Consider the following 26517-nt stretch of genomic DNA (forward strand, 5'->3'; position numbering starts at 1 on the left):
CACAGGGCACATATAGACAAACAACCATTCACACTCACATTCATACCTATGGACAATTTGGAGTCGCCAATTTACCTAGCATGTTTTTGGAATGTGGGAGGAAACCGGAGTACCCGGAGAAAACCCACGGGGAGAACATGCAAACTCCACACAGAGATGGCCGAAGGTGGAATTGAACCCTGGTCTCCTAGCTCCTAACCACTCATCCGCTGTGCCGCCCAAAATGGTTACAATAAAGTCCAAATACTATGGAAATACTAATGTCCAAATTTAAAAAAAGAAAGCCAAAATGGGTGGTAGAAACAAACAGCAGAAATGGAAAAAAAAAAAACAGCTGTAACTTTACAATAATAAAGTTAAAATATGAAGAGGAAAAAAGTGACACAAAAAGTCACAATTTTATGAGAATGAACACAATATCCTGAGGAAAAATAATGTCATTTTAGGAGCATACACTTAAAATATATATTTTTTAAATGTCACAATATTATGAGAAACTAACACAACTAAATAAAGTTGTAATTTTTTGAAAATTGGGTTGAGGTAAAGTTATAATATTATAGGAATAAAGTTACTAGAAAGTTGAAATATTTGAGTAATAAAAAGCAAACGCAAAAACGAGAGAAAAAAAAAGACCAAAGACCATACTAATACGGCGCTTTTTCACCTATATCACAAAAATGGGATGCAGTTTTTTCTTGAAATGTATACAGTACAACTTCTTAGCATATTTACAGTACACGTGTCCTTTCATTTTCCAGTATGTGGACACCTTTAATTTACAGCATAAGACTCAATATATCACTTTGAAATATATCACTTCATGACACAAAGATAGGAAATTTGCCCAAAAGATGGGAGCGAGCCAGCGTTGCCAAGGCAACATTGTTCTTTTTTTTTGGGTGTTGTATGCTGAACCAGGTGCGGGTAGAGTTTGTTTGAAGATGCATTTGATCTATATCCGCTTTTTACTTTTTCCCTCCTCTCTTTTTTTTTTTTTTTTCCTGTGCTGCTCTGTAATCTCCCGGAGATGGAGATCAGATATGGTTAACAACTCTGGACCTTGTGGCGTCAACACAGGTGATAGCGCTCTCTTTGTTTGCACGTATCTACCAGCACATCGGAATGCTATTCAGTCTATCTCCTCACAGACGAGCTGAGGGCTGATTGGTACAAAGAAAGATGAGGTTGTGACTTTGAAAGCATTGCCTTTGCCGTTGAGTTGCATTGTATATTATCAATAGAGACGTTTGTCAAAAGATGTGGAATATCTTTCTTTGCTGAAAGCACACATTTCCATTTGCACTATGATTAAAAGATAAGCATCAATCACAAAGGGAGGATAATGAATTTTGTGCAAAATAAGACAAAAGGATCTAAATCAATTTTCTCTCCCGCAAAGCAAGTGGAAAGGCTCGTTCATCCCTCATGTATCATTGCTGGGTGTCCTTCGAGAGGATATGTGGCATCTTAATAGAGAGTGTCGCTACACTGACATGCACCTCACGTTCATTCGGTCTTGATAGAATAGTGCCACAAACAAAGTCTTGCTTCATTGCTTTTGCATTGCTCTTTAGAATGTTTCCATCTGCAATGATTGACCAGTCTAATAAGGTTTTCTTTTGTGGGCCGGAAAAAGAGTAGAAACGGGAAAAAAAACGACATAGGGTGTTTACTGAGTGAATGCTATGGTGCTGACAACGCATTTCCAACAAGTTGAAACATGTTTTTGGATCGACGCTCTCACCCTCAACCTGTCTTTTCCATGCCCTTTACTTTTTGTGGGCCACCTCAATTCCTGCACTTCTCTCTTTATGACTAATTTCCACTTCAACTGGATTGATTTCACTCTGTCCAGTGGAGAAAAAGCTTTGCTTTGGCATCCCTCTCGTATGCTGATGTTCACACATTTACATTTGTTCTCCAACCCTCGGGTAGAACTAATAAGTGCGCTTCTTTTATGGTGTCAAGTGCATGCCAGACTAAAGTCAAGTGTTTCGGCTGAACGTCAGCAACATTTTAGTGTGGATACTCAAGCATGTTGCAGAGTCTTAACATATGAAAATAGAAACAAAAAGTAACCTCAACAAAAATATTAACGCTTTCATCATTGCGTCCATTTTTCATGAGGTGACAAACATCTAAAACTTTTACAATATAGACAAATCTGTCTAAATCTGTGTTAGTAAGCATTCATAATTCACAATTAATCTCCTCACTGGTGTTTATTCGTTCAATAAAATTACAGTAAAAATTGGCATATTTCAGACATAGTGAGACACGGTGATTAATCATGATTAATTAATTCAAAAGCTGTGATTAATCTGATTTTAAAAAATTATTAATTTCTTCTTTTGCTTTTGGATTTTCCCTTCAGGCACATCTGTATTAGTAAGCATTCATAAGTCACAATTAATCTCACTGGTGTGGCATTTTAAGAGGTTCTTCAGAGGTTATTCTTTCAATAAAAATACGGTAAAAATTGGCATATTTCAGACATAATGAAACATGGTGATTAATCATGATTAATTAATTTGAAAACTGTGATTAATCTGATTAAAATTTTTAATAATTTCTTCTTTCGCTTTCAGCTTTTTCCTTCAGGGGTCGCCACAGCAAATCAATCTCCTCCATCCAACCCTGTCTTCTGCATCTGTCTCTCTCACACCAACTACCCTCATGTCCTCCTTCACTACATCCATAAACCTCCTCTTTGGTGTTCTTCTACGCCTCCTACCTGGCAGCTCTAAACGCAGCATCCTTCTACCAATATAAAAAGTAAAAAAAAACATACATACTGTATATGTATATATTATGGCTGTCAAATGGAAATTGTAATCATTTGACAACCTTAATATATACATATACAGTATATATATATATATATTTAAAGGTCAAAATGATCAAATATTGGTCAATAATTAATAGCACAGTGATCGACCAGCAAAATATGTTATCGTGACAGGCATTAGTAATAGTGTATAGGTGACTATAGGGGTGCTATTTCATGTCTAGAGGGCTCTAATGATATTAAAAACTGTATTAAGGTTGTAAAAAGATTTTCTATACTCTTACTTCAGAAATATTCTATTTACAAATACAATACAAACACAAATAAGGAATTCTACATCATGGAATTTCATTTATCACAGTCATGCCTGGAACCAATTCACTGCCATAAACGATTGATTACTGTACGCCAATTCAGAGCATCCTAAACATGCTGAATGGTTATGTAAGTATGTTGGCCACACAGGAACTGTGACCTTCCAGGAATTGTGTGAAGATCCTTGCAACATGGGGTTGTGCATTAGATGAATGTCATTACGATATGCCATCAATAAAATGCAGGAACTGTATGTTCCTTTTCCATAACATACGTCACCCGATCCACATCCTGGAAGCCGCAAGGAAAGCATACCCTAACCTAAAACACATTTAGACAGATTTCCGAACAATATTTGAGAGAGATTTGCCTTTTGTGTACGTAGAAAACATTTTACATCATTGAGTTCAGCTCATGAAAAATAGGAGCAAGTGTTGTGTTTACATTTCTGTTGACTATTTTTTTTTCAAGTTCTAATGGAACCAAGGTGTCTAAACTTGGTGACTTTCCATTCCCTTTTTGGAAGACTGCTGTCGGTGTGCTGATGGATGATATCATTACACCAGCGGCAGTATTCTCTCTGATCATTTCAACAAACTATCTGCAACATTGAGTATCTAAGTTCAGCACAAAGTGTTTGATGTGTCTGCCAATCCATTACGCACTTTAGGTTCTCCTGTGTCAAACTGTGCAACAGCCGTGCATGCTCTTTGGTGTCTGGTAGCAAAGCCTGAATAAGAAACATTGGTGTAAGGTTTCATGGCAGAGATGTGTGCGTTTGTGTACGACTCGACGTGCGTTCTTTGAGATAACCAACTGGAGGTCCTGAATATATTATTTTGTTGACTTTGTGTCTGATTTACATGAATTGAATGTTGGTGGAGGTTAAAAGAATGTTGAGTCCAGTATAATGATTAACGTAAATGTTAATTATTTGAAAATTAATTCATATGCCTTGCCTTGTTCAGTGTGCAATCACTTCAATTCATACAATCCCATATACTCAATTGTAGCTAGTAAAAAGCAGACTTCTGGCTGAAAGGCTGAAAAATGTTATTTCATATCAGCATCCAATTTTATACCTTCATAGAAAACAACTATATCCTGCAGAAAGTACACATTATTCACTAAGACATTAAGGAAATGTTAGAAATGGTTTGTAATGGGGTCTTGCTTTAGGGTGAGGGTTTTCACTTGTGATTGTTGTAGTGATTGAGCTGTTATTGTTGCCTGTCGGCCCCTACTCCCATGCCCATTGAGATGATCGATGCGGAAACATAGAAACACCAAGTACTGTTCATAGCAAAAACATTTATTTTCAATTTCAATAATATAACTATGCTATTTTGCCCAAATGAAGATAATGGATGGATGGAAGATGGAAGATGCCCAGCATTGGAAAGCGGAACTTCATTTTGTGAGTGCTATGCAGTTGTGAGTACCCACATTCTTTAAGTGCTAGGAGTTAGGGAATGAGCAGCTCGGGGAGGGAACAAGAATTGGAAAGGAGAGCTGATTTGTGGCACGGATCAGATCTGTAGCTTAATACATTTGTACAAATGCATTTAGAGCTGTTAACAAAACTGGCCAGGGGGGGTTAGAGTATATATTTGATACAGACACACTAGTCCACCTGGAATTATTGATTTGTTTTATTTCTAAAAGTGTCATAAAATCTGCTGTGTGCTTGTGTCCTTTTTTTTTTCCAGGAGCTCTTTAAACATCAGACCACATCAAATAAGGAAACTGAATTTTACAGGTTGGTTGTACGGTAGTCGAGTGGTTAGCGTGCAGGTTACACAGCTAGGATACCCGAGTTTGATTCCACCCTCGGCCATCTCTGTGTGGAGTTTGCATGTTTTCTCGGTGCATGTGTGGAATTTCTCAGGGTTCCAAAAACATGCTAGGTTAATTAGCGACTCCAAATTGTCCATAGGTATGAATGTGAGTGTGAATGGTTGTTTGTCTATATGTGCCCTGTGATTGGCTGGCAACCAGTCCAGGGTGTACTTCTGCCTCTCGCCTGAAGACAGCTGGGATAGGCTCCAGCACCCCCGCTACCCTCGTTAGAGCAACACATGCAACAATGTTACATGGTTTCGTTTTTAATTAGCTAGCGGCAGCAGGGGTTTGAACAACTCGGTGAATACTTGACCATCTCTACTTGTGAGCCTGAAATATAAACCTGTAGTTAAAGTCAGTGCCTTGAGCATATTCTGTCATTTATTTAAACATGACAGTGACAGTGCTATCTGAGACATTCTAAAATACATCATTTGGCCTCCAGTGATCATCTGAACTTTGTAAAAAATATTTCAAAAGTCTTCAATACCTCCTGATAATCCATCCCTTAGGGACTCCCTAACAATGACCATCAGACATAAAGCAGAACAAGTCGTGTTTTGTTTTTTTTCTTGCATGATTTCAGTAATTTGCTGTAAATGTGCTTTAATAGGAGAGTGCGGCTTTGGAATGTTTGAGCCGATGACACTCAACCCACACAATATAACTGTAAACTTTAAGTGTCACTTAGTCTAAAGCAGCATACTTCAAAAATTCATAGCTGGTCAACAGAGCTAATTGGAACAATATGCTTCCAATAGAGAACAAGCACGTAAGCCGCTCTCTGCCACTGAAACTCATTTACTGTAGTTGGTTTCCTCGCTGACCACCACCACCCTTCATTTAACGGAATAATAAACACTGGGCTCTCTTGAAAAGAAAGCCCTGTGTGTAACAGACCCTGCTGTGGGTGCAGTCCAAATTTCACAGTTTTAAAAACATCATTGAAACAGGCAGGGTAGAGTTCTGTCCCTCACCGCTGCTCCACTTAGCTCCATCCTGTATGATTTTCTTTCTTTTCTTTTTTTTTTTTACCATTTGTGAGTGCGCGTGCATGCACATGTGTGGATCTGCCCTGTCATCATTCCAGCAGCCTTTGGGACAAACCAAGGGTGCCCCGTGGCTGCAGCTGTGTTGCGATCTTGTTACCATCGCATGATGCCACTTGGCCACTGAAGAACTGCCTCTGCAATATTAGAAACCAAAGCAGACCGCAAGACTGCACTTTCTCTCACTCTCGCAAGTGTTCTCTCCCTATGGAAAACACTATAGTGCTGAAGAGGCTGACCCAACCCCTCTTTGAAATCCCGCAGCAGCTTAAAACATTTTAGATTTGACTGATTGTCCGTTGCATTCACCCTTCTGCCAAACTATTTCATTTTTACCACTTAAGCTTGTCACCATCAATAAGTCTATTCCATGGCATAAAGAGTCTCTCCACCTGTCATCTGGTGAGATATTGTAGTCATTATCACAGCATCCCTGGTTTATAGCTTAACAATAGCAATAATTACTTCTTCCTAAACCCAGCAGAATAATGACTTGCACTGTTGCCTGACAGAAAAAAAGGTACATGTTTGTCTTTGACCAAACATACAGTACATATTTGGTGAGTACAGATTGGGCTAACAACGGTATTATGCCCCTAGAAAGTTGAGTTTTGGTGTAAGTCGGCTCTTATACATAGTACGTACATTGTACTGTACACAGAATGCATGTAATATAAAGTAATAAAGAGATAAAAATCCAAAAATTAAAATTTAATGCAACAGTCATAAAAATGAGAGAACAATTCCTTACTTTTATCCATGTGGCTTACTGGAAGAGTCGGGAAAAGATTTCGCCTGAATTATAACAAAAGGCTCACTGTGATTGATTCTAGTCTTCCAGCCAATAATAAGACCACTGTCCTGCTAGTTTTCACTGTCGCTTTCATATGAAAAGATCATTTATCAAGCCCAAGGATACAAGCTTTATCCTTAACAAGATGAAGCTGCGCTGAAATGTAGAAGGAATGTTGAAATGTCCTAGAAAGGTGTTGAAATTTATTCTGATGATTGGAAGATGACCATGTTACATGTTGCATGCAGTGTTACATGTAAAATTAATTCCAGCAACAAGGGGCTGCATTGAAATTGTCAATTTATTTCCAATGGGAAAAATGCATCCATCCTTTTTCTATGAAGCTTATCCTCACTACGGTCTAGGGCAGGGGTGGGCAAACTTTTTGACAAAATTGACGGGGGGCCATACTATATATTTTACATGCAACGGTCCACCTAGAATTATTGTATCTGTAAAAGTGTCATGAAATCTGCAATATGTGCTTGTGTTCATTTTTTCAGGAGCACTTTGTAAACAGCAGACCACATAAAAATAATCAAATTGATCAAACAGCTACTTAAATCATCATAAGGTTGACTCAAGCCATGATGCCAGGTTGTATGTTAAGTTTAAATGAAATACTTTGGAAAGAACAGGCGCGCCGTATTCAAACACTTGGCGGGCCAGATGTGGCCCCCGGGCCGTAGTTTGCCCACCCCTGGTCTAAGGAGTATGCTGGTATGTTTCAACACTGTTAAAACATCCCCATATGAGTGCACTCTTGTAAAATGATGACGCACTTGAGTGCCAACATACACCAAAACTGGCTTACAAAGATGACATGAATGGAGTGTTTTTTCTTTATTTGCACAAGAAATTAGATATGATATACTAATAGAAATTAAGTCTAGTTTACTGTTTTTGTGGGACGGGTGAGCCCAGCCTTTGAGAACCACTTTTTTTAGTTGGTAACCAAGAAATAGTAGAAGCATCTGGTCACACTTGTTATTGACCTTCAAATAAAGGTTATAAATGTCAGCACTTCCTTTTATAGCTGTGATTAACCCTACAAAGCCTCTGCATAATTCACTGATTAATTTCCTTTCCTGAATTCACATTTACTGTGTATGCTTGGAACTTTGTCGACCCACTCAGGCAACAATAATATCAATATAAAAAGAGTTTGGACAGGCAGGCTTATTAATCAATACTATATTTGGCCAGCTTGATTTTGATTATATTCTTTTGACACATTCACATAAGCAAAGTCAAACAACTCTCTTTGCTACATTTGGATTCCTGATAATCAAACCCCTCCCGATGTTATTTTGGGTCCTGATTTCATGCCCTTGGATGCTGAATAAAGTGCATCGGCAACCTCATCCATGTGATTATTATGTGCAGGCTTGTTGGTAACTTCAAAAGCAGTTATCATAGAAGTTGATAGTTTAATGACACATAAGACTGCGTTTTGATGTCAGGTTCTCAAACCTATAAGAATAACATTTGGTCCGGGCATTCCAGGAGACTGTCGGCAATTGAAGATAGTTGCTCAGTAGGACCAGTAACGGTGATACATTGTGCCAAAATCAGCAGCATATTGTATTTGACTTTTTTTTCTTTAGTCGAGATTATACTCACAAACACTCCTTTGCACATCCAACGCCAAAACTAAGAAAAGGAAAAACACAGACAAGATGACAGATTTTTGTCAGGTTTGTCAAAAATTGCATGTTCTGCATGTCTGGTTTGAGTTGGACTCATGTGTAGACCAAGGCATTAGGTTTATTCTTTTTAGGTGTGGTAAGAAAGTTGGAAATATTCAAAAGCCTGTCACTTTTTCTGCTATGGTTTGTAAAATGTTTGCCCTTTGACACACAAGCTTGTCAAATTCTAAAACAACTACCATCAATATCAATTGTGATTATTTAGAAAGCTCTTGGAAGTAAGTAAGCCATCGGTGATGTAGAGGTACATATATATAAATGGCTGACTTTACTATCTTTGTACAATGAAAGTAAAAAGTCAATGGGATCCAAGCCCCTCAAAGTGGACCTGTTCTCCCATCAAGACTTCCAAGATCTGCTGGAATCTTTTTTACATGATCAATATTCGACCGTTCACAGCAACTAGTGGTGTCACGAGATCTAAGGATATCTTCCTGCACTCGTTTCCAGCATCACTCGCTTGAGACGCATGTCTGGTTTTTTTTGCTGCTGCAGTATTATTAACGTCCAAGCAGAAGCTGTAGTAATTGGATGTTTGATCAAATTCACTTGAGATTTGTCAGAGCAAAACACAATCGCTTGCTCAAAACATCAAGTATCTATTTGGGAAATTCACTACTTCCTGCTTCTATGTAGTGTTTTTCACATAAAACATGCAACATGAACATGCAAACTCCACACAGAGATGGCTGAGGGTGGAGTTGAACCCTGGTCTCCTAGCTGTGAGGTCTGCATGCTAACCACTCGACCGCCATGCCGCCTACAACAATTTCATATTAAATTAATTAATAAAACCTTGACAATACACGACGCGTGTATTGTACAGTGCCTGCAAGAACTGTGTACATGTACAAATGCCAAAAGCAACATATTCTTAAATTGTAATACGAAATATTTTTCGGGATATATTATATATTAAATATTTATATAGTTAAAATGAGAACAGGCTTCAAAGTTAATTCCTGCTTTCAATGACGGTACACAAATCTGTCACGATTTCCTTACATAGAGTTGGTTAACCTTGCCCAGCACATATTTTTAACATATACTACACGATTGTACTATCTTGCCCACACATTTTCCCCAAACTATTTACTCCGCAAGACAAGTTGATCTGTCTTGTGTTTGTGCTTCTAACCGAGCTATTAATCACCTTAATCGTTCTCAATTAACCCGCTACACCAGATGCTCACTCCACACGTTTACACCAGTCGCTTGTGCAGTCTTCTGCACCAAACAGGTGATGAATCACTACCTCAAGTTGCTCCTTGCCCCCAAGCAACTTTATATAACGTCACAGCTTGAGACGATCAAATATTAGCTGAAGGGAAAAAGCCAGGGGGTGGCCAGTCAGGATCAGTAACACAAAGAGCATGTAATCCAAAGCTGTTTAACATCTGCTTGCTTTAACTGGGGAATTCTGGCAGCTTTAGCAGGAACGTTCGAGTGAGATTTCGCTGTCAGAAATATGGATAAAGAAGAAGCCCTAATTCAATTAAATTACCCAATGTAAAACATTCATTCATTCATCCAATTTTGACCGCTTATCCTCACGAGGGTCGCGGGCGTGCTGGAGCCTATTGCAGCTGTCTTTGACTGGTCGCCAGCCAATCACAGGACACATATAGACAATCATTTACACTCACATTCATACCTATGGACAATTTGGAGTCGCTAATTAACCTAGCATGTTTTTGGAATGTGGGAGGAAACCGGAGAAAACCCATACATGGGGAGATGCCCAAGGGTGGAATTGGACTTGTGTCTCCTAGCTGTGTGCCCTATGTGCTAATCACTCGCCGACCGTGCAGCCCCGATGTAAAAACAACCAAAACAATTTCATCACTGTTTTAAAAAAACAAAACACACACAAAAAACCAGAACCTTGGAAAACAGGATGTCTGGTTACCCTAAGCAAAATTCACCCTAAAAATGGTAAATAGTGTATTCTCCAATTATGTCCCTGCATGAATGTCATGGAGGTCGTGTAAAGCAGGGGTGCCCCTTATGTCGATCACAACCTACCGATCCCTACACATTGGGTCATCTGTGACCATCAGTGAGTGTTGTGCAATTCCAGTGGTGCTACGTGAGAGTATGTCAGAATTCAACATTCAACATGAGTAGTGACAGGCTATTAATTAGCCTGTCAAAAGTCCATTTAAAAATCCGATTTCAAAATAAACACATAGGACGATAACAAACCATTCCTTTTCAATTGACAGTTTTCAAAATATTCCAACTGAATGTGATGCTAATTTAATGTGGCTTCAAATGGCCTGCAATTACAGCATGGGCTTGACACTGTTTTCTAATAATCCATCATACTAATGTGTCGGCCATACGATGATGCCTCGGACCAAATAACTTAAGTCACTGTAGATCAGGTGCAGATTCGCAGACAGAGGCGACACTGTTGGAATCGAGGGTAAAGAAACATGCAGAAGAAAGACAGAGCAGGACAGAACAGTGCATGGATTTAGCCGTGCGCCTCCTCTCCTTGTGTAAGCACTTATTGCAGCAGGGGAGAGAGGCTCCAAGGCCCCCCTGACTACCATTTATCAATCAGCACACAAGTGGGGAAAACCTTTCCTCTCCTATGTGAGTTTCAAGTGGTTAAGTTCCCGAGTGCTCAATCACTGCCCCATAGCGAGTCTCAGACACCTGAGCAAGAGTGAACACAGAACCAAAGAACGCAGAGAATCGGGTTGCCGTTAACTCACTGAGGCGAATCAGTGACAGATAAATGAGAAAATACAGCCATGACAGTGCTGACAAATGGCTCTACTTTCCTCTCAGAAGATGAGGGAGTGCAGTTTCTGGATGGATGGATGACAAAAATGGGACTGACATTAACAAGTCTTGCTCAACGTTCAGGGTTCACGCACGAATAAGGTGATTACCTCAGTTTAAATTGTGACAGCTCAGGGCTTTTTCACAAATTATGTTCCTTTTTTAGGCTATGACCAAATATACACTGGTGTTTTTCTATGAATATATTTTACAATGGTTCCCAAAAGTGTTTTTGATGATGATCTCAATAGTGCCTGTCATGATTGGGTACTGCAGTGGGGTTCAAATGTACCGTGTCCCGCCTTATTCTTGCTCAGAGCACTCAAACAACACTCCACATAACACACACAGTGATGTGTGTTATGTTTAAGTTGTAATTATGAAGACCAGTTTCAGGTTAGACACATTCATAAATATGAAAAATTACTCATGGAAAGCCAATATGGATGCAAAGCAAACATTTCAGCTTTAATTGAAATAACCAATAAGCGGCATAGAAAATGGATGGATGGACGGACAACCAACACTAAATTTCAGAGAGTATTTATCTATTTAACAAAAGCATTTGATACACTTACAATATTTAATAAACAAACTAGAACCAGAAGATTCATGTTAAACTTGGTAAAAAGCTACTTGGCAAACAGATACAGTATGTCAAGCTAGGACACTGTACATTATTTTAAAGGTTAAATATATCATATGGCGTACCCCAGGGGTCAATACTGGGACCACAACTGTTCAAATTATATACTGTATAAACAACAAGACCTAAAGCTAATAAGGGCATTCAGAAGACTCATTCAAAGATACATAATATCCTACACTGGTCACTAGGTGTCAATCATGACACTGTAATGTTCGGTGAAACGCACAAACACCCAGAACAATCGACTTTAACTCTCAAGAATAGAAACCGTGTTGTCAAATTTCTTGAATTTTATTCAATAAAATAAACAATTACCATGTTACATCTTCTTTCAAGCCGCAAAAAACAGATAAAGGTATTAGGTTGTGTTAATATATGCCATTTATAATACATTTTATTGGAATTATGTTTATTTAAAATCAGTGGATTGTGAGCGTATGTGTTTGTAGAAGGTATGAATTCGAGATATTTCTGTAGGCGTGCAGGCTTTGAACTAATTATTTTGATATGTCACCAAAGTTTCTGAAGGGATAACAACCAATATCAGGTTAAGGAGATTTCATACGAGTAAGTTTTTTGGAAGAGTAGATGAAAGTTGAAGAGAGTAAAAGAAGGAAATAGACTGTCAGATAGAAATAAAGACTGGAGACAGCGAGGCTGCTGTTTGTCAGACTGCGCGTCAGATCAGACGCCTCCAAGTTCTCCCCCGTCCTCCCACAATCTGTCCATCATTTACCCTCCTCCTGTCAGACACATCATGGCTTGGTGTGTGTTTGTTAGCGTTTAGTGATTTTTTTCATTCTGAAAGATAATTTTTTAGGATATAGCTGGGAAATGTTGGAGTCAACATTGAGAAAGCAACCTGGGTGGATACACATAGAAATTACAATACAGTACACAATAAATGGTCAAATAAAAAACAAGAAAGGGATGCATTGTATGGTATTGAGGCACTGCTTCGGTGCAGTTTCTGCCTAGAGTTCGCTGAGTAGATTTAATCTAAAAAGTTTCCTCCTTGTGTGGAGTCTTGACTTGGTATTTTTTAGAAACAAAATCCCCATGGCATGTTTTTTTTTTCCAAATAAACAAAAGAAAGGGGGAATGTTTTGAGTCTAATGGAGAAAGACATTTGTCAGAGAGCCACTAGCCATTACTCATGCGTGATGCATCAATGTGTTTGTGCAGCGACCTGCAAAGAGAACGTGTCACAATAAAAAAAAAAAATCATTCATTTAACTTTATGTTTCACCCATAAAGCAGTGATTTCAAACTTTCCCCATGAATACATCCACTGGTATACACAGGCTGACAGCAGAATCTCAGGATGAGAGTAAAGACTTTCGTATTAACTGTGACGTGATTAAGACTAAGGTAAGGTAAGGTTTGAAGCAAAATTAGTTTTTGTAACAATAAGTCCAAAACTATCGGATAAAAAAGTGAGAAAAAATACTAATAGACAACAATAATAGACAACACACAGTCTTGTGTGTGATGAGACATCTTAAGACCTTGGCTACAAGGTGAATGTTTGCGATAATTCCAGACAGCGGAAAAAATGAGCTTTCAAGTTTGTTGCTGACTGATATCATTTATTCATTTTCTATCGCTTATCCTCACGAGGGTCCCGGGGGTGCTGGAGCCTATCCCACACACCCTGATACACCCTGGACTGGTACATACACCCCAGCCAATCACAGGGCACATATAGTAGACAAACAACCATTCACACTCACATTCATACCTATGGACAATTTGGAGTCGCCGATTAATCTAGCATGTTTTTGGAATGTGGGAGGAAACCGGAGTACCCGAATAAAAAAAAAACCCACGCATGCACAGGGAGAACATGCAAACTCCACACAGAGATGGCCGAGGGTGGAATCAAACTCGGGACAGATATCATTATCGGCAAAAAAAAAAAAAAAAATGATTCCAATATCTCATCCATCTGTCTTACCAACCATTCAGTATATGTACTGTACTGTACTGTAATGGATGGATGGATGCATACAATGCTAACCTATACCAAGACAAGATTCAGCTACATCAACAGGTGCACATTTATTGAGTTGTGTGTGATACGGTGATGATTTTATGAGACTGTGTGAAATGAAACGTGTCTATTTTGGCAAAATGTACAAAGGCTGTAATTAATTATGCTGCCAAGCGCTCATCACAAAGTCAGTGGGCAAGCATGTTCACCCATGGAGTAAATAAATCCTAATACACTGTAAGTACTGTATATGAGTTTAAAAATGTGTGTGTATGGGGAGGGGTTATACGTATATAATTAAGTGTGTGTGACAGTGAGACAATGGTCTGGAACTGAGCAGCTTCATATCTGTCATTTTGGATAGCATCACAAGCAGCCGACAGGAAAAGCATTATAGTCCATGTGGGACAAATGAGGACACTTAGGAAAAGAGCATGGATTTAACTGTCAAATGGGCCATTTTTTTTTCAAAAAAATGAGCCAATAATGAGGTCCATTTGGGATTAAGTAAAGAACACTTGCATTGTTGTTCCGTATAGATGTTATTTATGCACCCAGAGACAAAACAAATAATGCTATGTGTTCTTGTGTGCTTTTTACCACTCAATATTTTTATTACATGCATCCTCATGACATATATAATACACCTCCTTGCTTGTATGTGCTGTGTTAAGAGTCAATTATTGTCTTTTTGTGTGTCAAATTCAAGTGTTTTATGTCATTTCTATAATTAAAAACAGCACCCATAATTCAAAGATAATTAAAAGAAATCAATCACACCACATAAATTTGAATAAATATTCATATATTATTCTCAAATGTTCCATTCCGATATTCTGGACTGCATTTCCATTTGAATGTGTCAGCCCATTTAAATCCAGCAATTATGAAAGCAAGATGTATACGTATATTTGAGGATGCAAAGGCTACTGTATGTTCATTAAAACCTTTGACACAATGGATCAATGGGTGTCTGTTGGCCAGCGTTGGACCCATAACCTCTAATACAGTATGTGCTGCATGTCAACGCTGCGGTTGGCTGCTTTTCAAGCTGATTTATCATATTGAATCCAATGTGGAGCCAAAGAGAAAGTAATTTGATTGGCCAGTCAGTAGAGGTGAGCAAAACAGCAAGCAGGTTGTAGCACACATAATAAACAAAATATTCAGACTCATTTAATCATTATATTTCATCAGGAGAACCCAGGAGGGTTCTATGCATTCATAGTCATCAATTCGATTTGTTGTGTATAAAGCACAGATCTATACCAGTCAAAGATGAAGCTTATTACAGAGTCTAATGTGGTTAGATTAGCATAAACAATCTTCCCTCCGATTCTCACTTTTCCTAGCACCTTCTCCACCACACACACACACACACACACACACACACTTTTTAACAGAATGGCTGTCAAACGATGGACTCTTGAGACACAGCCAAGTAAAGGGTGGCATGATGGCATCCAAACAGCACCATTTGGCTGCAGACCAGCACATATAGTAAACTCGTGTAAGCCCTGCAATATACAGTGTGTATAGTCTTTGTACAGCTATATTATACATGCACTCCTGCTCTACGGTATATCGGAACGTGCCAGTCAGCATTTTCGCCACTGTGGGAGAGCTGCAGGGAATGCTTCACAAAATAAATGCTACACCAGATTTCTCTTCCCTTCGAACAGGAAAAAAAGATATTAAGACATGCATGCAACTGCATTTAGACTAGCAGGACTCTATAAGTCAGGAATGAAGAGGTTAGTTGTTGTGTAGCCACAACTGGTTAATTCTAAATATGGAACATTTTATAACACATGTGCCACAAAGCATGCTGGGAAGCACTCCCAGTGATGTTTATTATTGTGGTTATGGTTTGTAGTGCTGTGTTTAGCACATTGCATGTAGTTAACTGATGGAATATATTTCTGAAGCTGACCCTTCATATAAACTTAGATTAGAATGTTCTCCACTTTATTATTATAGTATAATACGTGTTGAAATTCAAAGCAAGGAGTCTATAATCCCACCCCACGCGTGTCACGGCTGTCCACAGCAGCAACATGACCCCACTTTAGTGGCTTAAGCCAAAGTGGTTGTTGTTGACAGATGTGGTGTTTAGTAGCGGACAGAGAGAGAAAACTACTGGATCAGCAATTGACTTGTCATGTCCTAGTTGTCAAAGTGGACAGTGTTCTAACCACCGGTGTGTTTGAAGTCAAACAGGGAATACACGCAACTGTATTACTCACAAAAACTTAATTTAATTTAGTATATTCGGCTTTCAGGTGACACCTTGATAAGTGAATATCACTTCTAATACTTAATTCTATAAACTTTTCAGTACTTTTTGCACACCTTGTTATTTAATAAGGAGCTGTCACTCACTGTGTGCACAGATTATTGAATACTTAAAAGAAAAAAATAAATTATTTAGAAAAAATGTCTATTTTCAATAATAGTGTTGTAATTTTACCCCCAAAATGTAATATTGCTCATACAGTCAAATTTTGCAGCTTTACTCTATCGCATTTTTCATTAATAATAACGTTTGTCTTCATATTTTGTGTTCACATTTTGCCTAAATGAAACATTTTCAATCATTACATTGGCTACATTAACTAAAATACAAATATACGCATTAAAAAAATGCAGTGACTGACATGCAGTATCCTACGCCGGTCACTAGGTGTCAGTAATGTTACTGTAATGATTGGTGACATACAAAAGCATCAGGCTTTTACTGCAGCGGGCACAATAATCCCTAATAAAAATATAATGGGCAATTGTTTCATGGGCTAAAACTCAACTCTGAACCCCAACATCGCTTCCTGTCACTCAGCTCCCTAAAAAACACATTTATAACAACACACACAAGTGCAAGACTTATGTCATCAAAAAAAACTGACCATAGGGGTGTTATTTAATGTCTAGAGGGCTCTAATTATGTTTAAAAAATACATATTTAAAAGGTCATGAAAAGGTTTTCTAATCTGAAATTATGATTTTTTTTTTAAATAATAAAATAAACATAGCACGGTATGTTCTGGAAACAATTAAATGCTGTAAACAAGGGATGACCACACTGCACGTATAATGTTCAGTTAAAAAAATCGCCCCTTGTGAAACATTTCTATAAAATAAAATAAAAAAATCAATAAGATTACAGCTTTACTCATATATTTTGCCTTTTTATTGGACATGACATTTTTTTTTCTTCAGTGAGGTCCTAATGCCTCCACATACATAGAAAACAATGCCAATTTCATCATTACTCTGAAATGTCCAATATTTCAACACAGGAGCAATATTATCTTTTAAAGGCTTGTTCTGCTGTCTTGAGCTCTTTTTAGTTCTTTTACTCGAGGGGAATGAGTGAGTGCCGAGGCGTGACAAAGCCAGATCTCTTTCCAAAACAAAGTGGCCACTTTGGCGAGGAATTTGACATGAGCGATAACCCTGTTGCTCTCCACTAACGATCTTCCTATTCAGGAGATCTGAGCCATGCAAACTTGGGTTTATGTTATTAGCCCCACGGCTACACATAGTTAATGATGCAGTGCAGCAAAGCCATAAACACCATGGAATGGGAGCACTGCTCATCTGTTGAGCGGAGAATGTGAAATATACAGCCAATTGTGTTACTTTCCGGATAATATTCAAACATTTGTTGAAAAGCCGTTGTTGTTATGTTACTTCATTTGCTCAACAAAGTATAACATTGTTGACACAATAAAACGACAGGCAGGCCAATATTAAGTGAAAAAACTTGCAACGTGCAACACCGTTGACTGACCTGCAGTGGAAACGGAGTTGGTTGTTTGATTAATTTCAGTAATGTGTGCTTATCTTAATTTGAGCAATAATCTCCAAATGAATCTCTTGCAAGATACTCTAGAAGGACAGACCTGTCATTAATGACCGGATTGACTCACTGATGTTATTTGAAAGACAATGAAAATGAGTCCATAAAAAATACACTTAAAATCATGAAACAGCTTCATTTTTTCCAGTAACAGACAGAGAATATTGTAAAACCTTCAATATGCTTTTCATTGTCCTGGCTGCTCGTCTGATTGGAATTAATGTGGACATAACATTCCCCAGCAAATCAAAAGAATGCCCTAAAACCAGATTTTACTAAATGAAATAAAATATTTTACTGCTCATGAAACTGCAGTTGGGCAGCACAGTGGAATAGTGGATTGTTTGTTTAAGTCGCACTCGGTCCAATGGAGTATTTCTGTGTAGATTTTCTGTTCTTCTTGTGTGGGTTTTCTCTGTGTACCACTTTAACCATTTATTGTAACTTCCACTTTCTCCTGCAATTTTATCACAATAACCATCTAAAAAACAAACAAAAAAACACTGCAATTTCAAGGAGAAACTGCAAAATCAGGCTCCTCCAAAAAGAGTTGTTTTATATGCAAATAAAGCTGATTTTGTTATATTTGAAGTCTTGTGTTTTGGGGATTAAAGTGCTGATGACACCCCCAAAAAAACATGATAAAGTGAAATAGGAGTGAAATTACGTGGTGAATTTGACATAATTTTGACAAGCCATCTTGGTTGTGATGTAACTGCTAAATTTTCACAAATTTGGAGAGTTTTGTGGTATTTTGGGACTTAAAAGTGAAAGCACGTATTGTTCTACAATTTCTGTTTGCACCACCCCGTCCCTTAGGACTCACAAGCCATCTTCCGCCGCACACTGAGAGCATAGTGCAGCTCTACGCATCCATGAATCACGCGTGTGATGGGCAGGCGCGTTGCCACCGGGGTGGATCTTGTAAACGTTTCTTAATCTTAATTAAATTACTACTCATTACACAGAAAACATATTCACTTCCCTGTCAGTGTGTTAGAATGTGTGATAGAAGAAAGTTGTGTGATAAATGAAATAAGTAGTCCTAATTGCAAAATAAAGGGTGGAGGTTGGAGGACATTTATTAGTAGTTTTTAAACGTAATTAAGGTGGTTTTGCTCATTTTTTTGGCTCTCCTACGAGGTTGTGCTTTTTTTCCTACAGCATCTCTTACAGCATCATATTCAAAAATATAGCAAACTAGCCAATGCATGACGTCATCTAGTGACTTCCACGACTTCCGGAGTTGGCAACATTTACAGCCCCATCTTAGCATGTCGCCCCTCTGCAAATCTGGGATTTTTATTTAAGAAAATGGTAATGATTGGAATCATACAGAATATACACTTCTAATACAGTCCAAAGGACGAATATTAATATTTATTTTATGTTATTATTATACTGTATGTGATAATATGTCAGTTTGTATTTTGTTTAGTTACTGATGTGTTGATGATGCCGCCATAGGAGACATGAACAGAGTATTTTATGCCTGATTGCATATAATGAGGTGAAGTGAGGAGGTGTCGGGAACCATGTTCAACATGTTTCCTGCAAAAACAAATGAAGCCCACATCTGTCCACATACACACAAAGCCACATCTGGAGCTGTGACGAACGATGAATTGCTGGACTTTTCCCATGATTGCATTTTACATATGTCTCTGCATGCACATCCTTGAATGCATTGTGATGGTCTTTGGTAAAGGGCATAACACCCACATTGCAGGGCCGAGCAAGAGCAATAATACAATTTCTCCAGTATATTAATGTTCATTTTTAATCTAAATATTAATGTAGCCTCCCACACGTTCATAAATATAAAATTTTATCCATACAAAGACACAGTGTCATGTCCTAGCACCATTCCACCAGCCAACAATGAGGTATTTAGCATGTATGTATGTATGTACCAGGGCAGAAACCACATCAAGATGACATGCTCACTTCAGGCCACCTCTGCTCACAAAGACATGTGCAGTCAAGTAAGTGATGAAACATTCAATTGAAATCTAAACATGTGCCTGACGTGCTCAATTTATAGTATAGCAACCTGCAACAACGTCCAATCTCAGCTGAGGTCTGTTTTTGCTGAGAAAGTCTCTGTCAGCGAGACAAAACAGGAGATTGCAGACAAGCGTGATCGTGACATAGAACTTCCATCTGATGGTAACACAGCTTTCCCATGACCATAGTGTCTCCAGTGGGCCCCAGACACCTACACGACGACCAAAACAAACAGGGAGGGAGAAGTGAGCTTGTGTGTGTGTTAGTGCATGGACCACCACATGTCATCACTTAGTGCTACCGGTGCAGAATGAATAGCTGGAGACACAATGCAGATGCTACAGTGTGTTTACATGCACATGCACTTGCATAAAAGGTCTGCTGCCAGGACAGCATACAAATCAGATACGTATAGACCCATAGTCCTATTCCAAGTGCAAAAAAAACAAGATAAAAAGCTGAGATAAAGACCTATCAAGAGTATGTGAGGAGACAAAGGGGGCTAGGATGGGTGGGTGAGATTCTATCTGCTCTTAGATTGGTGTCATAGTCGACTGGCAGCCATAGGCAGAGCAGTCATGGAGGTCTAGCTCCAAACCACAGAACTACTTTCTCACAGTGGTTGCCAGAGATCACACTGAAATCGTGACTAATAAAATACTGTATGGGATAGAAACTTGCAAAGTTGTGCAAATCTTGGTAAGGTCCGAGACACTGCATAGTAGAAGCTAAAAGCAGTATCGATTTACTGTTCTCTGAAAATACCTCATCACACAGCCTTTATTGTTATATACCTATATTAAAAAAATGCTCCTCAGCTTAATGATATAGGTGAAAAGGTGTATTATTAATTGTATGAACTTCAGGATTTACTCTTCTTTCAGTTTTTTTTTCTATTTTCCAAATAGATCAACTTTCTTCTTCAATAACCTTTGTAAATGTTCTTCTTGTAATATTATGACTTTATTCTCGTATTTGACTTTATTCCCACATTACATTTTTCTCCAAACCTAATTTTCCAAAAATGACAATTTTGTTTTGTTTATATCATATTAGAGTATCAAAAAAAAGAACATTTTCATTTAATACTTCAACTCTGTGATACTAAAATGACATGATGTTACCTCATAATGTAACCATTTTATTCTTGTAACATTGTAACTTTTTTCTCTCATTACAATAATTAACTTAATATTTAACTTGATACTGGTAAAATACAATTACAGCTGTTTTTTATTTTTTTACATTTTCCAGTTACTTCCAACTTTCTTCTTGTAAATGTGTTTCTCCTAATATTTTGACTTTAGTCCCATAATATTAACATTATTTCCCCAACCCAATTTTCCTAAAATTACAACTTGTTTTGTATGTTTCTCAAAATAGTGCAGCTTTTAAAAAATGACTTTTTTATATTGCTACTAAAAATACATTTTTCCTGATAACTTTTGTTGTGATAAATTATTTTTCTGACTTTATTCTGTTACAATTATTGTTTTTTTAAGTTTCCAAATATTTCAACTTTGTTCTTGTAATTTTTTTCTCGTCATATTTTGACTTTATTCCCATATTATTATTTTCCCCATTTTATTTAATTGTGTTTGTTTCTCATATTACAACTTTAAACAATTATGTCTTTACTACAGTTTCATTGTTATGATAATAAAATGATGTTCATTTTTGTCATAATATTATGACCGTATTCTCGTAAAATTCTGCCTTTTTCTTGTTACATTACAACTTTTTTCCGTTAATATTTGGACTATACTATCTTGTTAAATTTCCATTTTTGCTGCTGTTAATTATATTTGTAGAATGTGCCACGGGCCAATACAAACTTTGGACACTCCTGTCTTAAAAGCACTGTAGAGCATAAAGAGAGCATTTGTATTATACATACATTATTGCTCCGTCTTCTTCCTCAACACAAGGATCATACCACCCACTCACATGGAAATTCCCACCCACACACTCATGATCCTTTGAGTGTTTGTGTTATTAGCAGTTTCTATTATACAGCGTCTCTCACAGGGGGGCAATAAACCCTTCACATATATTTGTGAGACAGGAACTGAGAGCTGAACATCTCAACCTTTATTAGCAACGTGTTACTGTGAGGAACCAAGTGATCACTACCAGCAATAACATTGAGTGTATGTTTCTGTGTGGTGTTCGCCATTGAATGCAAAATTATAATTTCAATGAACAAAGAGATGAGAATTCCCAAGTCAGCTACTGCCCCATAGTTCTAAAAGCACACTGTTTAATCACACTGTCACCATTTGACCACAATTACAATTCAGAAAAAAGTGACAGGATTTAAAGAAGTAGGCTCTTGCTCCTGTGTGTGTCGCAACACAAATGAGAGCAGGGGAAGTCAAGTGTACACCAGGGCAATTTAAAAATATGCCACTCCGTGTTTCTTCACACTCACTGGACAGACTCAAGGTCAGTGGGACTCCTGGTAAGTCGGGTCCAACCAATGCTGGTGTGATCAGGAAAGAGTAAAAAGAAAGCTGGCAGCTATGAATACATGAAAAGATATATGACATTTGCACTTTTTGGCCACCCTTAGCAGCAGCAACTGCAATCAAGAGTTTGCGATAACTTGCAGTGAGTCTCCTACAGCGCTGTAGAGGAATTTTAGTCCACTCATCTTTGCATAATTGTTGTCACTCAGCCACACTGGAGGGTTTTCCAGAATGAAACGCCTTTTTAAGGTCATGCCACAGCATCTCAGGGCTTTGACCAGGCCACTACGACATCTTCATTTTGTTATTCTTCAGCCATTCAGAGGTGGACTTGCTGGTGTGTTTGGATTATTGTCCTGCTGCAGAACCCAAGTGGGTTTCAGCTTGAGGTCATGAACAGATGGGCGGACATTCTCCTTCAGGTTTTTTTGGTAGGAAGCGGAATTCATGGTTCCATTTATCACAGCAAGTGTTCCAGATCTGGCGGCAGCAAAACAGCCCCAGACCATCGCACTACCACCACCATATTTTACTGTTGGTCTTGTGTTCTGAAATGCAATTCAATGTAAGGGGGCACAATCAAGACTATTAAGATAAAATTATTACATTAAAATGTTTAGTATATTGTATCATTATTATAAAGACATTTTTAGGATTGTGAATTTTGTTTGACCTCTTCATGATTTTATAACACTGTGAAATAAGCCAGACATGCTATGTTTTGATCTACAAGTGTGTTGTGATGCCCCAGGATTCGGGACATGTTGACAGGTGCAGTCAAAAAATATCTTTATTAAGCCAAAATGAAGGGAGCAGCATGATTCACAAAAGTACGAGTCCCAAAATATAAATACACAACAGCTGTTTTGAAAGCTCAGCTTGGGGCTAATATGGAATCACCGCGAAAGGTGCAAGAAAAACTCAAATGGGTAAGTACAGGAAATAAGACTAATGTGCACTGGAATAAGGAGGAATATGAAAGGAAGGCAGGCAGCAAGAGTATATGGAAAATAGGAATCCGAGAGCAAAAAAACAGGAGTGGGCGTGCCCGGAGGCAATTAAAACAGACCCTTTTGTCGGGAAGCACAAATCGAAAGAAACACAGCTGGAATAGGTGCAGATTCTGGAAGATCTAGAAAAGTTTTCTGTGCTGGTTATTGTGTGTAGCTGCTCCATAGGAGTCCACGTGTGCTATGATTAGAAATTATGAAAATGTATTCTTTCTATTTCAGTTTCTATTGTTCTTGTCATTTTATTGTTCCAGGCAATAAAAAGTATAGTTGAAGTAAAGTGAAGTAAATTGTTAATTTTGTGATTACTTACTTACAAAAAATAAAAACTAAAACGTCATGTTAGATTGGCTGAGGAGAACCATCAACCCAACAGTGACCAAGCTTTTTCTAGCGAGGTCTACATACTGAAAAATGGAAGGATGGAAGGTGCTTTGCTCTTTTTTTCCTTTTTTAATTGTTCAACTATTTCAGCTTACTTCTTAAATTATCTTTGTACATTTTTTATTGTAACATTGTGACTTTATCGCTGTACAATTTTGACTTTATTCCCATACTGATATTCCTATATTCCCTTTTTGCTCAACCTAATTTTCCAAAAATGTAAACTTTATGTTGTTTTATTTCTACTTTATGCTCCTAAAATGGCACCTTCACTGAACGTCAGAGGTCAAGGAGGGCTACTTTCTGCAAGAGAGATACTGTGAACGTCTGTGAGGTCCTACACACAAGCCAAAATAGAGCCCGCACCACCACCGTGTGGACAGAACCTGCTATTGCAGCCTGAAGCAACGTTTACTGTTGCTAAGCAACGGCCTCTTAAGTAGCTGAGCAAGCTTTTCATTTCATCAAGTGAGTCCTGGTTGATTCTTTTCAATATGGCAGCAAAGAAGAAGGATTTGGTCCATCAGAATGCGATTCACGTTGAGATGATCCGGAAAGAGCAAAGACAGCAAATACTTCACACAGAGTTCAGCATCAATCCACACAGGAAATGTAAGTACGGTACTTTGAAACTACCTCCAATAGACCATTGCCTGTTTTACACCTTGAACTTTTGTTTTTTCTTCACTTTTAGTACACATCATACCAGACAAACCCATGTCCAAGAAACAGAAAGAAGTGATTTCAGAGAACTGTGAGTTTAATCATTATCCTGATCAGCTGGAAAAACTGCAACAATGTGCATAAGTAGAGCTTCTACTTCATAAGTAGAGCTTCACAATGCAAAAAGAAGGCAGGCAATTACAACTTGAACTGAACTAGGCTGTGCATCAGCGCCAAAGTTTAAGAATGTGTCCAACATGTGACCCAAGGGCCATTTGAGACCGACTGTCTGTACCGCCTGTCCTCACAAGGGTGTGATGGAGCCTATTCCAGCTATCTCCGAGCACCCTGGACTGGAGCCTGTGGCACATTGTAAGAATTAGAAATGCAGCTCGGGTGTTCAAACTTTATCAAATGGCCACATACTGAAAAATGAAAGGATGCCACTTTAGTATTTAAAATGATATTTGGTAAAGCAATAGATGTACATATGATAAGAAGTTATATTTTTTTTTCAAGAAAAAAAACACATCTCAGCTTTGTGCTACATATCAGTGTAATATTCCAAATATTTCAATTTTGTTGTCGTGAATTTTCTTCCTTTCTTCCTGTAACATTACGACTCAAACCTAATTTTTCCAAAAATGACAACAAATGACTAATGACTAAAAACTATTTAAAAAAATACAAATAACAAAATACAACTTTCTTTTCATAAAAATACAATACTGCTTTGTTTTCCTCACCAACCATTTCAAATTTCTTTTTGAAATTATGACTTTATTTCCTTATTTTTGTTTTACTTCATGTAATTTTACCACTTTTCCCCAACCTAATTTTCTAAAAATTACAACTTTATTCATTATGTTTCTCATATCAGGACATTGGAAAATAAACGTACTTTCTTAATATTTCAACTTTATGCTACTAAAATGAAGTCAATTTCCTCACATTATTCTCATACTTTCTCTTGATATTGTGACTTGTGTGCCACAAACGGCCCCCGGGCCGCACTTTGGACACCCCTGACTTGTATTTGGCTGAGTTAACACATTGAACTATATACCGTAGTATAGAGTTGTTGAGAATGTACTGTATGTGCTAATGATGTACTATACTACTTCCTGAAGTGGACTTCATTGAGGCCTTCCACAAAGCTCGCCAGGAGCCTACTAAGAAATATTCAACACCACTGACTGAGAGTCAAGAGATTGGATGGGTGTCCACTGCTCTGGTGAGGATTTTTTTGGTTTCCATTCCACCGATACTTCCCAGCTCAATTTTTCCCCCCATTATTTGTTTTGTATGCAGATCCCTACCAATCGTAATGACGGCAGATTCAATTTCTACCGCCACAGCTCAGACATCACCAAGCATCAAGAGTCCATCCTGCGCTCTTCAAAATAAACCTTCAATAGATGGGGATACATTTAATGTTCCCTCATTTATTGCTGGGATTGGTTCCACCAATAAGTGAAATAAGTGTATAAATAAGTATATAACATGTCTAAGGCTGTAAAACCCCTCACTATACAATTTAAACACCTTCTCAGATAGGCATGAACATTTTTATCACATTTGTGTCTTGTTTTAATCACTCTCACATTTCTATTTTAATTTGAATTATAATGATTAATTTAGCAGATTGGAGACATGAAAATAATACTCACGAATTCACTCCTCTTATCGTGGCTGGTCCTGGCGCTGTTAGCAGCCTAACTTCTGCCTTTATTCAACATGTACTATTGCTAGCAGCTAGCATCATACAACGGGGAACAGGCAATCCTGCACGGAGATTGATTGGCAAATGGTCTAGAGCCAATCAGAACGCAGAACACAATGGGTTTTCCCTCAGCCAATCAGAACTGTTGTGGCTCTGTATTTCGCCGCCTACACATACTATGTACCAAGACGAACTGGATAGTCTGCGCAGTCGTCAACGCATGCAATAGCAGGCGCATCCAACAGAGCACCAGTACATCGCTCTAATACACCACAAGAACGCAAAAACACATTGTGTTTATGCAAAATTGCACTTTGCGAACGAGCATGTTTTCCGGTTGCCTCTGTTTACGTAGTACATTTTCTGGTTAGTGTACAATATGACCAATACTGCAAAATAGCCCACCACTGAGCCAAAGTGTCAATATTTTCATAAAGAAATATTTTTTAATTCAAGAAATAACTCAGCA

The 26517-nt window shown here is 38.1% G+C and overlaps 1 protein-coding gene across 2 annotated transcripts; it reads left to right on the forward strand.

Moving 5' to 3' along the window:
• Positions 1 to 8373: 8373 nt before the first annotated feature.
• Positions 8374 to 26001, forward strand: cfap144 (cilia and flagella associated protein 144). 2 transcript variants are annotated; one of them, XM_058073139.2, is made up of 5 exons: positions 8374 to 8487; positions 24164 to 24274; positions 24357 to 24416; positions 25456 to 25559; positions 25637 to 26001. In XM_058073139.2, exons 2-5 carry the CDS (start codon positions 24208 to 24210, stop codon positions 25730 to 25732), a joined length of 327 nt encoding a protein of 108 aa, XP_057929122.2. In that variant the 5' UTR covers positions 8374 to 8487; positions 24164 to 24207; the 3' UTR covers positions 25733 to 26001. The 2 variants fall into 2 exon arrangements, with proteins under 2 accessions (XP_057929122.2, XP_057929121.2); XM_058073138.2 differs by lacking the exon at positions 8374 to 8487 and having other exon boundaries at positions 24157 to 24274.
• The last annotated feature ends 516 nt before the right edge of the window (positions 26002 to 26517 follow it).

The sequence above is a fragment of the Doryrhamphus excisus genome, linkage group LG4 (assembly GCF_037039965.1).
Source record: "Doryrhamphus excisus strain RoL-2023G ecotype Guam linkage group LG4, RoL_Dexc_Guam_v1.1, whole genome shotgun sequence".
In the NCBI taxonomy this organism is placed as follows: Eukaryota; Metazoa; Chordata; class Actinopteri; order Syngnathiformes; family Syngnathidae; genus Doryrhamphus; species Doryrhamphus excisus.

Excerpts from the sequence above, each read along its gene's own strand:
- cfap144 (XM_058073138.2), top strand. The coding sequence starts at position 24,157 with ATGGCAGCAAAGAAGAAGGATTTGGTCCATCAGAATGCGATTCACGTT. Across the intron at positions 24,275-24,356 it reads CATCAATCCACACAGGAAAT|TACACATCATACCAGACAAA; the intron begins GTAAGTACGGTA and ends CTTCACTTTTAG. Across the intron at positions 25,560-25,636 it reads GATGGGTGTCCACTGCTCTG|ATCCCTACCAATCGTAATGA; the intron begins GTGAGGATTTTT and ends TTTTGTATGCAG.